Source organism: Haplochromis burtoni, unplaced genomic scaffold (assembly GCF_018398535.1).
Source record: "Haplochromis burtoni strain Fernald_Lab_line unplaced genomic scaffold, NCSU_Asbu1 Contig_1613, whole genome shotgun sequence".
Lineage (NCBI taxonomy): Eukaryota > Metazoa > Chordata > Actinopteri > Cichliformes > Cichlidae > Haplochromis > Haplochromis burtoni.
Window position 1 is genome coordinate 1 of NW_024583974.1, and position 13,465 is coordinate 13,465.

At 39.5% G+C, this 13,465-nt stretch overlaps 3 protein-coding genes across 3 annotated transcripts; 2 read left to right on the plus strand and 1 right to left on the minus strand.

Annotated features, from left to right (window-relative positions):
* Positions 1-15: 15 nt before the first annotated feature.
* LOC106632730 (GTPase IMAP family member 9) lies at positions 16-1,105 on the plus strand (the record flags this gene model as incomplete). Its single annotated transcript, XM_014331226.2, has 1 exon — positions 16-1,105. A coding segment is annotated over one exon (675 nt), but the record flags the coding sequence as incomplete, so codon positions are not given.
* Positions 1,106-2,153: 1,048 nt separating this feature from the next.
* Positions 2,154-4,801, plus strand: LOC102289307 (GTPase IMAP family member 2; the record flags this gene model as incomplete). The annotated part of the gene is given in 1 exon segment (XM_042217125.1): positions 2,154-4,801. A coding segment is annotated over 1 exon segment (725 nt), but the record flags the coding sequence as incomplete, so codon positions are not given.
* A 4,346-nt stretch (positions 4,802-9,147) lies between these two features.
* LOC102288995 (caspase a) lies at positions 9,148-13,205 on the minus strand. Its single transcript, XM_042217124.1, has 7 exons — positions 13,059-13,205; positions 12,387-12,466; positions 12,079-12,252; positions 11,769-11,988; positions 11,241-11,360; positions 11,042-11,151; positions 9,148-10,918 (listed from the first exon to the last, which is right to left on the minus strand). Exons 1-7 carry the CDS (start codon positions 13,063-13,065, stop codon positions 10,820-10,822), a joined length of 810 nt encoding a protein of 269 aa, XP_042073058.1. The 5' UTR covers positions 13,066-13,205; the 3' UTR covers positions 9,148-10,819.
* Between the last annotated feature and the right edge of the window lie 260 nt (positions 13,206-13,465).

Below are 13,465 nucleotides of genomic sequence, written 5' to 3' on the forward strand. Positions count from 1 at the left end.
CCTTCTGGGGTAACATCACAGTGTCAGAAGGAAAGAGATCAGTTTGATGGTCAAAAACTGGCTGTTGTTGATACTCCAGGTCTGTTTGACTTACAAAGAACTCCAGAGGAGGATAAGAAACACCTAATTAAATGTTACTTCCTGGCTGCTCCTGGTCCTGATGTGTTCCTGGTTGTCATGCAGGCCGGCAGATTCACCAAAGAAGAACATGAAACAGTTGAAATCATTCAGAAGTTGTTTGGAGAAAAAGCAGCATGTTACACTATGGTGTTGTTCACCCATGGAGACAGCCTGGAGGATGCCGAAGTTTCCACAGAAGATTTCATTAAGGAAAATGAAACTCTCTGTAAATACATCCGTCAGTGTGGAGGAGGATATCACTTTTTTAACAACAAAAGCAAAGATCCTACTCAGGTCAGAGAGCTGCTGCAGAAGATCAACACCATGGTTCAGAAAAACGAAGGAAGATACTACACGAATAAAGAATTAAAACAGGCAGGAAAAGCCATAGAAGAAAGGGTGGAGGAACTTCTAAAAGAAAATCCAAAAATGAAACTTGAAGAAGCGAGAAAAAATGCAGAGGAGTTCAACTGGTTTGATTGGGCTGCTCCAGCATCTGGATTTTTTGGTATTGCAGCATTAGTTGCAGCAATAGCAATGAAAACAGGAAGGGGATGTGTTATCCAGTAATCATTTTTTCATTAGTCAAATAACGTAAAGACTAAATTTATTAAGCGTGTTAATTTCATTATCGTTTATGTTATTAATGGGAAGTTATATAACTTTTTGCCAAAAATAGTCAACATGTTCAACGTGTTTTTCTTAGTCTGCATATACTCTTGAGTTATCTTGAATTGTTAATTAATATTTTTAGTCTGAACCTTTCAGAGGATCATATAGGTGTTTCTGTGTTTCTAAAAGTGAGAGCTTAAAAGATTGGATGTAGTCAGTTTGGTTCTCATGTGCTTTAAATATGTTCTGACATGTTAATAAATATACATTTGTCATATGAAAATCTCTATATGGTGATTATTATACAACTAATTTCTTTTTCTTTAAAAAAAAACAAGCATTAAAATGGAAGTATTAAATTATTAACCCTTTAAAGCCGGTCGGAGCGGGCACGCTCTGTTTTGCGTAACTATTTTTAAATCCCGGTAGCTCTGCAACCACGTAAGCTAGCGCAATAATTTTTTTTGCATATGAAACCGGAGGAGTTGTACTTACATCTTATGCCATCAGCTTGTCCTAGGTCACGGTTTCCTTCCACATAAAGCTTTGCAAAAACTGCATAAAAAGCACTTGCAGCAACAAAAACATAATATTCCAGAAACACGCTTTGCCGATCCGATCAGCTGTTTGTAACACTTCCTACGTCCATCAGCGCGAACTATCGCATGTCCGCCATGACCTGCCCGAAACCGGAAGTGACGTCATTTTGCGGAAATGTAGTTTTTTTACCATCAGGGCCTTATGAGCCTATACTGGTGTTTTTAAAAGTTATGTTTGACTTTATGACTTTCTGTGTCGTTTCTGGGATGCTTAGGACTCATATTGCACTGCTGGAAATAGTTTATTTTGATGCTGCTTTTTTGCAAATTTGCAGTATAATATTTATTTTCGTTTTTCCTGCAGTGTATAAAAATTGGTGTATTTCAAAAATAAAACTATGAAGACACTCAAAATAAATTTCCTGTGGTGGGAAACTATTTTGTGCAACTTTTTTGTATTTACAGTTTTGAGGGATAAGCCTCTTAAATTTCTCTAACTACAAATATATGTTAAAAAAGCAAAAACGATTTTCAATTTTTTTGTAGTTTATTGCACTTTTTTGCAATTTATGTAATTACTATGCACTTAATGAATACATATTATTAAAATCTGGGCTATAATGGTTGTATTGATGTATAGCAACTTGAAATGCTCCCAAAAATATAATACAAGCTCTGGTGGACTTGGTTCTATGGTAGGTCTTAAAGGGTTAAAGAACTCTCCTATTCTTGCAGGAGGAGTGACTATGTGTTGACCTCTTTGCTAAGTGGTATTTGATGATGTTTTGCCCCCCTGATGCCCTGTGTTATTTTCAGGTTCAGACCTTAGGGTTGTGCTGGTGGGTCAGGAGAAAGTGGGGAAGAGCTCAGCAGGAAACACCATGGGAAAGAAGGAGTTTGACTGTAGGATCAGCTCCAGCCCTCTGACTCTGAGGAGTAAGAAGACAGAAGCTGAAGTTCTGGGTTGCAGAGTCTCTGTGGTCGACACCCCCGGACTCTTCAGCACTAAGCTGACTGCAAAGGAGTTGAAAGCAGAGCTATTAGAAGCAGTCAGGCTGAGCTCTCCAGGTCCTCATGTCTTCCTCTTCGTCATCCAGCTCGGAAGATTCGCCAAACAAGAACAGGAAGGGCTGAAAACTCTGCAGAAGATACTGAGTCCTGATGTCTCCAAACACACCATGCTGCTGTTCACCTACGGAGACCGACTGGAAGATACCGACATGGAGCAGTTCATCAGAGAGGAGGAGAACCTGCAGGAGCTGCTGAGGAGCTGCAGCCCTGTGTACCATGTGTTCAACAACAAAAAAATCGGAGACAGGAGTCAGGATCAGGTGAAGCAGCTGCTGGACAAGATAGACTCCATCTCAGAGGGAGGACACCGATACTATCAGAGACAGTCTCTGTCGGGGTGGTCTGTCAGGAGTCTAAAGCTTTTCAGCACTCTCCAGCATTATAAAATTCATATAATCGGAGGTATTATTGTGTTTTTCCTGTGTTACACATGTCGTGGAAAAATTCACAAAGGTCGTTATTTCCTATGTAGACGCCTGATACCTGAGTTTTTGGTTAGAACTCCTTGGGTGAAGCAGGTCTTTGTTGAGCCTTAATGAAATATAAAGTGCAGGAAAGCCATCTTCCTGATATGAAGATGCAGGGTCTCATGAAGTTAACACCATGTGCTGGATCTTGAATCACAGACATCATCCTTCTGTAAAGATCACAGACAAGTTTCAATAAAGTTTCTCCTCAGAGAGTGAGAGAGGTCTTTCAGGAGTTCCATGCTTGGATATTATTGTCTCTTGAAAATAATAAATGAAGCTGTTTTTAATTTTGCTATATACACAATATAATGTGCTCATAATTGAATTGGCGTTCCGTGTTTGAGGGTCAAAAGCTTCGCCCACTGCTATGTCTGGACGTGAAATATTGGGGGTTGACATAGCCAGCGCAGAGGGTTTTGCTGCATGATTACACATCACACTTGATAATGGTTATAAGGATATTCTTTGGACTAAAGAGAGTCTGAACAAAATGTCCTGAAGTAGAATAGATAGATAGAATAGATATAGAATCAGTAGTGGGATAATATTAAAATGATCAAGGCTAGGCAAGGAAGTGTGGTTTGCGCCTGTCTTTCTGATTCTAAACGAAACGGAGCAGATAGGAGGTCGACAGGATTGAGCAGATGTGGACGGAGAGGTCGAATGGAGACATCAGGATGGGTTCCAGAAGAAGACAGACATAATAATCATTCGTTATTGTAGCAGTATAAAAACTGTATGTCCCAATGAGAGTCATCCTTGGTGTGGCTGTGACCAGTGCTGTAACTTGTAATTTTAACTGGTGAAGCAAATTAAATCTTTTTAAACGACAGCTATTTCTCCTGAATTCCTTCTGAGAAAATTTGAACACGACAAATTGGTGACCATACGTGTTTATTTTGGTTCAAATTGAGAAGAAGAGAATTGGGAAGGCTCCTGATGGAGTTGCTGTCAGATTCAAGAAATAGAGACAACTGATTCTGGTCACTCTCACAGAAGGCCTTCAAAATAAAGGTAAGCAGATCATGTTGTTATTACTGAAATCTGCAAAATTGGACATAAACCAAATATAACTGTGAGCGGTGAGCAGTGTATTTTAATAACAGGCCAGCTTTGACTCACAAACCAATTGCTTAGCCAGACTGGAGCTGTGCAGAACAGGAAGTCTTTTGGAGAGCTGCAGAGGCAGTATATTAAGAACAGGAAACAGATGCAGACAGAAAAAGTGGAACTAAGCAACACACACAAACAGATCAAGTAATGCCAGAGGTAAAGAAGTTGTTTTGATCGAAACTGTGTGTGACATATGACGAACTGAATTATACACATTTGGGTTCTATTGCTTCAGAACATCTGCAAGTGGCTTAGCGCTGTGCACATCTCTCTTCCGGAAGATGAGTGAATAAAATGATTCGAAATATTTAAACCAACTGAGTCGCGTCTTCTCTGTCCAGTTAAGAGAATAAAAGAACCGGATTTGATACTCAAAACAAGAGTAGAGTTATTGGAAAAGTTCATAGGTCAAAGATCGGATTACAGGTTGTAATTATTGGTTAGATTAGATTAGATGAAACTTTATTAATCCCTCGGGTGGGTTCCTCCGGAAAATTCAGTTAAACAATGAAATAAATCAAAAGTATGCGTTAAAGAGAAATTATACCAGTTTAAGTTAGGTCAAAGGTGAAGTTTTAAATCTTTTGATAATGGGTTAAACTAGATAAAATAAAGGTGAAGAACAAGATTAAATACGTTGCAAACCGCAATGAGGTCTTGATCAAACCTTAAAAAAACAAAACAGTACATGGACAACAAAAACAGTACACAATTAATAGATTTGCTGGTGTTTAAAATGTTTTTGGTGTGTTTTCTGAGTTCAGACTGAAAGAGATTATGTAATCCAATATTATTAGTTATTTTACTAGGTATTTGTATTCTTGTACAGCACTTTGGTCAACATTCTTGTTGTAATTAAATGTGCTGTATAAAGAAATAAACTATTGTGCATGTGTGTGTTTGTGTGTCTGTAAGCTCCTAGTGTAGTTTTTTCTTTTCCCCTCTGCAAAGGCAGAGCATGCGTGTGTATGTGTATGCGTGGGTGCGTCTGAACGAGAGTGTTGCAGCTGTTGTTTGTTTTTTATTTTTTCCCAATTTTTTGTTGGTGTTAATTTTTTGTTTTCCTAATCGCACGAGTCAAGGTGTGAATTTACTGAGGTGCCCAGTAAATCACATGATGGGGGGGGGCTAGGTTTCACAGTGAAACCTCGGCTGATTGTGACCCACACCGGTTTTCACACCCCTGCTCAGGTCATTAGGTAGAGGATCAATAGGGGGTCCACGGCCCTCTTTGGGGATACTCTCCTAGGACTTATATCTGGAACTCTCCACCATTTGCTCTTAGAACTGAAGAAGCTTCTCGGATGAAATGTCTTCAAGAAACTTAAAGAAGTCCAGTTGCTTTTCTTTCCAAACTCCTTAGACAACTAGTAAAATAACTTACAGACAAGAGCCCGGTGTGCTCTCACTACCTAGAAGGTACCTTTGTCCACTCTCTCTTAAACTCAGTGAATCCTAACATTCCCCATCTTAACCAACCCTCTTGATCCAATGACCTGGCTTCCAGCTGTTTCTGTAGCTTGTTACGAGTTCAAAGTATTGGAGATGGATGCAAGAGAAAAACCACAATAACAACACTGGTCCGGCCGGGTTGAGTCAAACGATGATTTTAATGATCACACGCGTGGGAGATGGACACTGTATGCAGACAGCCTCAGATCTCAAAATGGTGGAGCATTGATCAAACTCTTATAGCCTCTGGTGCCTCCACCTTATCATAAAAGCCTAAACATTCACATGCTTTCTCTCACACGGCGCCTAAGCTACGACCTTGGCTCCCTGTTTATCTGCTCCTGCTGAGATGGGGCAGAAAACTCCAGTCATGTTCTCTTCTAATCAGACAAATAAGGCGATGACTTTCTGCGAACAGTATTTCTTATAACTCAGCAGTATAATGCATCATAAAACAATATCATTCATTCACAATAAATCAGCAGTCTAATGTAATGCAAATCAGTTTAACTAATGCAATAGTTATCAGCTTCTTCTAATTCAGGAGAATAATGCAAACTAAAACTACATAATAATTCACAATCTTTAATTAGGGGTCTAACATGGCATAAAATAATATTATAATCTAACACTCCCCCTGATGAGCTCGTTAGAATAATGAGCTCACCAACACCCTGTAATCCAGTGTGGCCGGGTTCATCTCTTCTCACTCCTGAGGTCCTTTGTCCCCCTGATGGGCGAACCATATGTGAGATGACCTCTGTGTTTGCGCAGTTCAGATGCAAGAAAAACTATTATTCCAACAATAGCAGGTACAGATGACACTCCCCAGTTCTCCCACAGCTTTATTTGGTGCTACCTTATACCCTTCAGACGTACTCAGACTAGAACCTCTGTCCAAGAGCTTTTAGCCTTTATTTTATTGCTGCAGCTACCAGTGTCGTCCAGTTGGGTGATCCTCTGCTCTTCATTCTTCAACCTCAGGGGTTAGACAACCCTTCAGTCGTGGCACAGATCAGGGGATTATTCTGCCCCGATTTCAAACAACGATCTGTGATCCTCCAGAAAAAGAACCAGGAACGTGTCCCCCTTTTTGCCCAAGAGCCTCTCGAACCTCGTTGGTCTGGTGTTCCCGGATTTCCGCCACCCCTTCTAGAGATGGCACGATACCACTTTTTTATGTCCGATACCGATACATACATAAATTTGGATATCTGCCGATACCGATATGAATCCGATATAGTGTTTTTTAATCAACAAAACTGTTTTTTAAAATATCTTGCTGCATTTTGCAAGTCTGCAAGTTCATACTCAAGTTTAAAACAACAACTACACTAAAGCTATTCTGTTATACCTGTATGCAAAAAAAAATATTTCATAGTTCAGCAATACTGATCAATCTAATAAACTTAAACCTACACCATCCTCCCTATTCTGGTATTTTAAAGAGTACTTAGCATAAATATTAAGCAACCTAACTAATAGGGTTCCAACTCCCAGCAACAACAAAAATAAATAAATAAAAAATAGGGAACCACCCCTCACGCTCCACCTCATGATGCTTAATCGACGTAATCAACCTTAATTTGATGCAGTGTGAAAAAAAAATGCACAGAAATCAATTATTTTTCAAGAAATATTAAATAGATTCAACATCTTTCTTCAACAAAATTGCAGACTGCACAGATGGTACCTTCCCAAAGGAAAAAGTACTATAGCTTACTAGGGTATATATATTAGACTTAATAGTCACTATATACAGTAATTGACTTCTATTCATTTTACATCAAATTAAAACTTTGGGTGTCAGATAATTATTTATTAAAAGCTCGACATTTTAAATGAGAATAAGAAAGAAAAGTATGTCTTTGTGCCCCCTTTTCCCTGTTACATGCCCTATCGGCCCCCCTGGCTAAACTTTGCTAGATCCGCCCCTGCACAGTTACCAGCGTCAGCTACGTAGAAAAAGATCCTGGTGTAGAAAGTAATATTAAATAAATTCTAACAACAGCTTATCAAGCTTAAACGTGCTGCTGTTGTTCAGCCGCTGGTTTCCTCTTTCTGGTGCAAAGTGGGCCAAAAACAAACAAGAGAGAGCCGATCAGCTGATCGTTAAGCAGTTTCATGATTGAAGTAGCAGCCGAGAGCGAGAGGCAGTCGCTCGTTAAGCTTAACGCAGGAATGCTTTACAAACATTCAGAGATGGACTTACACACTTGCTTTACTTCTCTCGGGGATAACTTTGTCGGAGATGAAATGCCGGGTTGCTAGCGAAGCTCCAAATGCTATCCAGACCACCGACAGGTCCCGCATGCCACAGCCGCTCTATCACGTGATGCATACTGCTCCGACGTGCTAACGTTCTGAGGTGAGTTACGGCGTGTTGCAAGTTTTGTGAGGTGCTTTCGTGATATTTAATGGATCGGATTACATTTTTATTTTTCTCCGATATCCGATCCAGTAATTTAGGTCAGTATCGGACCGATACCGATACTATATCGGATCGGTCCATCTCTACCTTCTTCATGGTTATTGCTGTGTTTATGGGATCCATCCTTTGAGGTGACTCAATCGGAAGTTCCTGTAAAATCAGCATGTTTGTCTTTATTGGTTTGATAGTGATTGATTATTCAGTCCCAATCTGCTGTCATCTAAAGAACAAAATGATGTTTCTATGAGTCACAAAGCTCCAGATGTTGTCGGCTTCACAAAGAAAACAAAGAACTTAAACACAAAGTGTTTGGAGCCAAAATGTTCCCAAGCTGCTCTTTTTGAAATGGCAGAGGTACAGTGGTGTCTAACAGCACACTGTGGAAGGCAAACATGTTATTGTTGGATGAAACTTCATGAATCCTTTGTAGATTTGAGCTGTTGGAGCCTTTCTTTTCTCTTCAGGTGTACAGATGCTGAGGAGGCAGGTGAAGCAGGTGGAGCTGTTGTGATGCTGGCACTAATGTGTGATCACATTTGTGTGAATTAATTTAAGTAATTTCACTTTCAATGTAAGTGATATTTCCATTTGTGAATGCCCTTGATAACTACAGTAGTTTTAACAGGAAACTGAGTCGCTGCCATCAGGAACTAGTTTTTATATCACAGCCTGGAAATCTGTCATCTCAACAAGAACAAGAATTAAGTTGCTGAATTTCATTCAGATGCTACATGACTTAATTATGTTCACCATAGAAACATGAAATTATTTAGTTCAAATTACAAGTTTGAGTCTTGTACATGTAACAGCCACCCAATATTATAATTATGCCAGTTCTCAATGGTCATGAGAATTTGCATAATTAAGATTAAGGGACTGACCTCCCAGCCTTCAGTGTTCCTTCAGTGGGCTGATTTCAGTCATCATGCAAATGTGCTGTTTATAAGATTTGGGGAAAGCTGCAGTCAGCTGAGACTGAAGAAGTCACCTGGATGATGATGAAACTCTTCAAATAAACCTCTGCAGATGATCTGTTAGCTGTTTGACAACTACTCTTTCAAGGATGTTTGATATGAAAGGAAGGTTGGAGATTGGCCTGTAATTAGCTAAGACTGCTGGGTCTAGAGATGCTTTTTGAGTAAAGGTTTAACTACAGCCAGCTTGAAGGCCTGTGGTACATAGCTGATTATTAGAGATATTAATCGGGCTATCATCCACAGAGCAATGGCCAGTCAGAGCGGGCAAACCAGGAGCTGGAGGCTGCCCTGCGCTGTGTTGCTTCCTCCAATCAAAAAGTGATGAACTGCCGTGGATAGAACATGCTCACAACAGCCTGACAGCCTCCGCCACGTGCCGATCCCCCTTTGGGGTCTCCCTGGGATTTCAGCCTTCCTTGTTTCCCACAGTTGAGGGTGAGCATTGCATGCCCTCAGTCCAAGCTCACCTGCACAGGTGTCGGTGGGTGCGGCAGGCTACCCAGGCTGCCCTGCTGTGCACCAAGGACCACAACAAGCGCATTGCAGATCGCAAACCGATTCCAGCATCCGAATATGCTTTGGGTTAGAAGGTATGGCCCTCCACACGTTTCGTTCCCCACAGAGCAGAGTCCAAGAAACTCACTCCTACCTACATCGGTGCGTTTGAGATTGTTTCAAATTGCTGTTTCTGTGGCTGTGATCAGCTCCACTGGCGGGATTTGTCTCGGTGTGACAGCAAAATTAAATCCTTTAGCAAGGATGTTTTTCTCTGTTTGGGTGAGCTGTCCGTCAGACAGATTCTTCACACACTTGTCCACATCCTCAGTGTCGCATCCTTCGCTCTTATTAGAGTTCTGCTTTCTGGTTCCTGTATGTGTTCCTAAGTTAATACCCCTGACAAAGGCACGTTTAACTAATAGTAGCAGTTTTATTTAAGACCTTCCACAACACTTTTACTAATTACTATATTACTTCCTAGGAAGTAAATTTTTTCACAGGTGAGCTGCTGATTCCTTACTGTTGGGGTGAAGGGAGTGCCATGCATCGTAAAGACCAACGTTTCTCATGTACTGGCCATATATACTGACAATACATAGCTTTGTGTTAAGTGTAGATACTTTAAAACTAGGAATCTACCCTTTGGATCAATAACTGTGTTGAGGACTGTGTAGCTATATGAGTATAACTAATGATGCATGCTGCATGTGATGCTCAAACAAGTGAGGAAAAACACCATCAGGTGTAATTTATTTCTTTTTACGCAGCAGGCTCTGCTTGCTGGTTGCACATGATATAATCAAGTGTTAAGTAAATATAACATTTTCTGTCCCTTGCTTGTGAATCTCTACATGAAGTGGCAAACAGCTAAACGTGCTGTAGAGACTGACAGCATTGAATGATGACTGAAACTGAAAGTAGAGTAGAAGGCCTTTTTCCTTCCTAGCTACAAAAAATACAAAGAAGAAATATTCTCAATGCAAATAAAGAATTACATGTTTACTACACATGCCAAACAGATGTAGACATTCATATTTACACATCTGCAAATATTAGTCAATTTAATAACATTATTTACTATCCATGAAGATGAAACACAATACAAAGTTACAAACAAAGCTTCGCCGTTGGCATAACACAGGTGAATGCTGAAAGGTTACACAGAGAGACTTGTACATTATAAGGTTGCACTTATACCAGTTTTATCTGTACGAGAATGAAAAGAATAACAACCTGGAATCATAAACCTCCTCTGCCCACTTGCCAGAAAAAAGATCAAAGTTTCTTTATTTAAACAAAAGCTTTAATAAAATACATAATAAAACATAATATTCTCTTAGACTTGATTTCCATATTCAGAATATTTCAGTTATACATATCACTCATTATCTTGGTTTCAAAGAAGAGAGTATATGAAGCTTTTCATTCATCACTAAACCTGCTCTGTTATACACACAGTACAAAAACAGACCATTTCCCAAACAATAAAAAGTAGACCTGCAATCATCGTTTACCATTGCTGAGACTTGTCTTCTTTTAGTAGGGAAGCAGGTAGAAGTTCTTGGTCAGAGTACATCTGTCTTTGCTTGGCATCTGAATTTCACCAAACTCCGATTCCTCGAAGCGCTGCATGACCTGTAGCATTGAAAGAAAGGCAGCTTCATCACTGACTGGTGTCTTTTCTAGATCCAAACTTTTAGCCTATCCAATTTATGAAGTTCAAATGAAGAAATAAAAGAATTCACTTGTTGAGCTCACTTTTCTGAACAGTTCCTCAATGGGATCCACATCAGCAAACTCTTTGAATATCTCAACAATATATTGGATAAAATAAGAGCCGTATGACTCATCTCTGTATGAAGTCGTATCTGCAAGCCAAAAGAAACGGACAATTTGTGCTGCTGGTGTCAATGACTCGTTACTGAAGGCTGGAGTTACTTGTTACTGGAACACTCACTAGGGGTGCAGGACAGAAGAGAGATGAAGTCCTTTTCTTTGTGTACCACAGCATCTGTCTCGATGTCTCTTCCAACAGTGGTTAAAACTTCATCATGTAAAACCACCGAACCCGCCTGACCTACAACAACCATGCAGGGTTACCCAGAAATACGTGATAATATTTAGCTTGATCATCTTACAGGTCAGCAGTGATCCTGCAGCAAATACTCTTTTTGTATTTGAACATGTGAACATTTGAACAGCTTTGCACTGATATGTTGCATAAAAATTCCTGTGTGAAGCCTTTGACAGTCATTTGAGCTGCTTCTGTGAAGAACTATGATGTGGTGAAACGAGCTCTGACTGAAGGGAAACTTCAGACTGTAAATACCTAAAAAAGCCTATCAGAACAAAGTGTGAGCGTCCATTCAGAGGAACAAACATAATCATGCAGCCACGAAAAACTTGCTCACAGGACATTTAAGCTCACGCCACTTCTATATGAAACTGTAAATGCAGCTTGAAACTTCTAGGATGAATGAATCACCTCCTCTACAAGCCTGGATGATGATCACCTTGGGCTTGTTATGTAGTGCAGGACAATTCTGTGTGTTTAGGCTCTTGTAAATGTTTTCAATTTCAAAAGGTTTGCAGTCAGTGCCACAGACACCTTGCAGAGATCCGTGAGACATGATAACTACAAACACACTATCCGTGTGGACAAGATGTGGATGTTTTGAGAACTTTTGTAGAGCTTCTTCAATCTCCTGTAAAATCAAAAACTTTGTATAAATAAATGTATCATTTTCTCAGTTTTGGGAAATGTCAAAGTAGGAGTGAATTATTTTTAAAACTACCTTTACAGTCAAGTTCCTACATTTCACCACATCGTAACCCAGATCTGCAAGCATGCAGTGCATTTCATATTCATCTTTCTCAGCTCCATGTCTGGTTGAATACCCATCGAAAGTTTTGTTAGTGATCAGCAGGGCTACACGCTTTGAAATGGACTCTTCAGTCACTGGATAGTTCTAACAGACAAGATGATTTACAGGAATTGATTAGGTTCTAACATTACTTTTAAAAACAACAAATCATTTTAATGTGTATTAGAGATCAAACGTTTAAATATACAGTATAATGCTGGCCAGTCGAAGACACATACATTATTACCACGTCTCCCACCATCTGTGCTGTAATGCTGTGTGCTGGTCGAGCATTGCTGCTCCTTTTGGGACAATAGAGCTACAATTAAAAAACACCATCAGCTGATTTCTCAGTAGACATTTTGCTGCAGTACATCAACTGTGTGTGTGTGTGTGTGTGTGTGTGTGTCTGAGAGAAAACATGAAAAATGTATTACAATAACAGCTCAAGAAAAACGAATGTTACAGAAATCCTCAGTTTTCTGCACAGATGGAAAAGTGGACACATGCAGCGAAGAGTGAACATTTGCATCTAGTTTCTGAAGATGTGTAAACATTATCCTGCAGGCTTTGTCCCGTTTTTGTTTTTGTTTTTCTTGCTGTGTCAGTGAAACAGCCTATCTGCTCTGGATTGATTATCTTCTACTATGGATTATTTCTCTAAACCATTCAAAATACCATCAGTGACAAGTGCTTCAAGGATTAAGATTTTTTTTGTGACACAGTTGACACAAACTCTGCCCTTAACCTGGCAAACTCCTTCTCGATAGGAAGCATAAAAGAAACATGATGATACATATAATTCACATTTTGGTCTTTTACGTGCCAAAGAATGAAGAAGACGTGGAATAGTCAAAGGAGAAATATATAATCTAAGAAAGAGTCTCATTAAAGATTTTGACATCACTTACCTGCCATTGTTCGCTTGCTCTATCATATGAGTCCGGTCTAATAGCATTTATGTTGGAATGTAAATGCCTCACCCGCCCTCACGTGACTCATTTGAATCATGTTCATTGGTTGGTTATTTTCTCTCTGCGTGTAAAAAAACAGGTCTGTTGTCACTTTATGAAAAACTAGTCACCACATCTAAGAACCTAACAAAACTCAATCACAAATGACTGAATATCATATGTGTGTGATGTGCAGTTTATGGTCCTGAGAAAAGTTCAACATAAAGAACAGATGCATTTAAATATGTTTATTGTTGTGTATTTAGATTGTTTGCTTTGGTAACTGCAATTATAATCACAATGACACAAAAGTGCAAAAAAATAAATGTCGGTTATATTCATATAGTGACATTTCACAACAACTG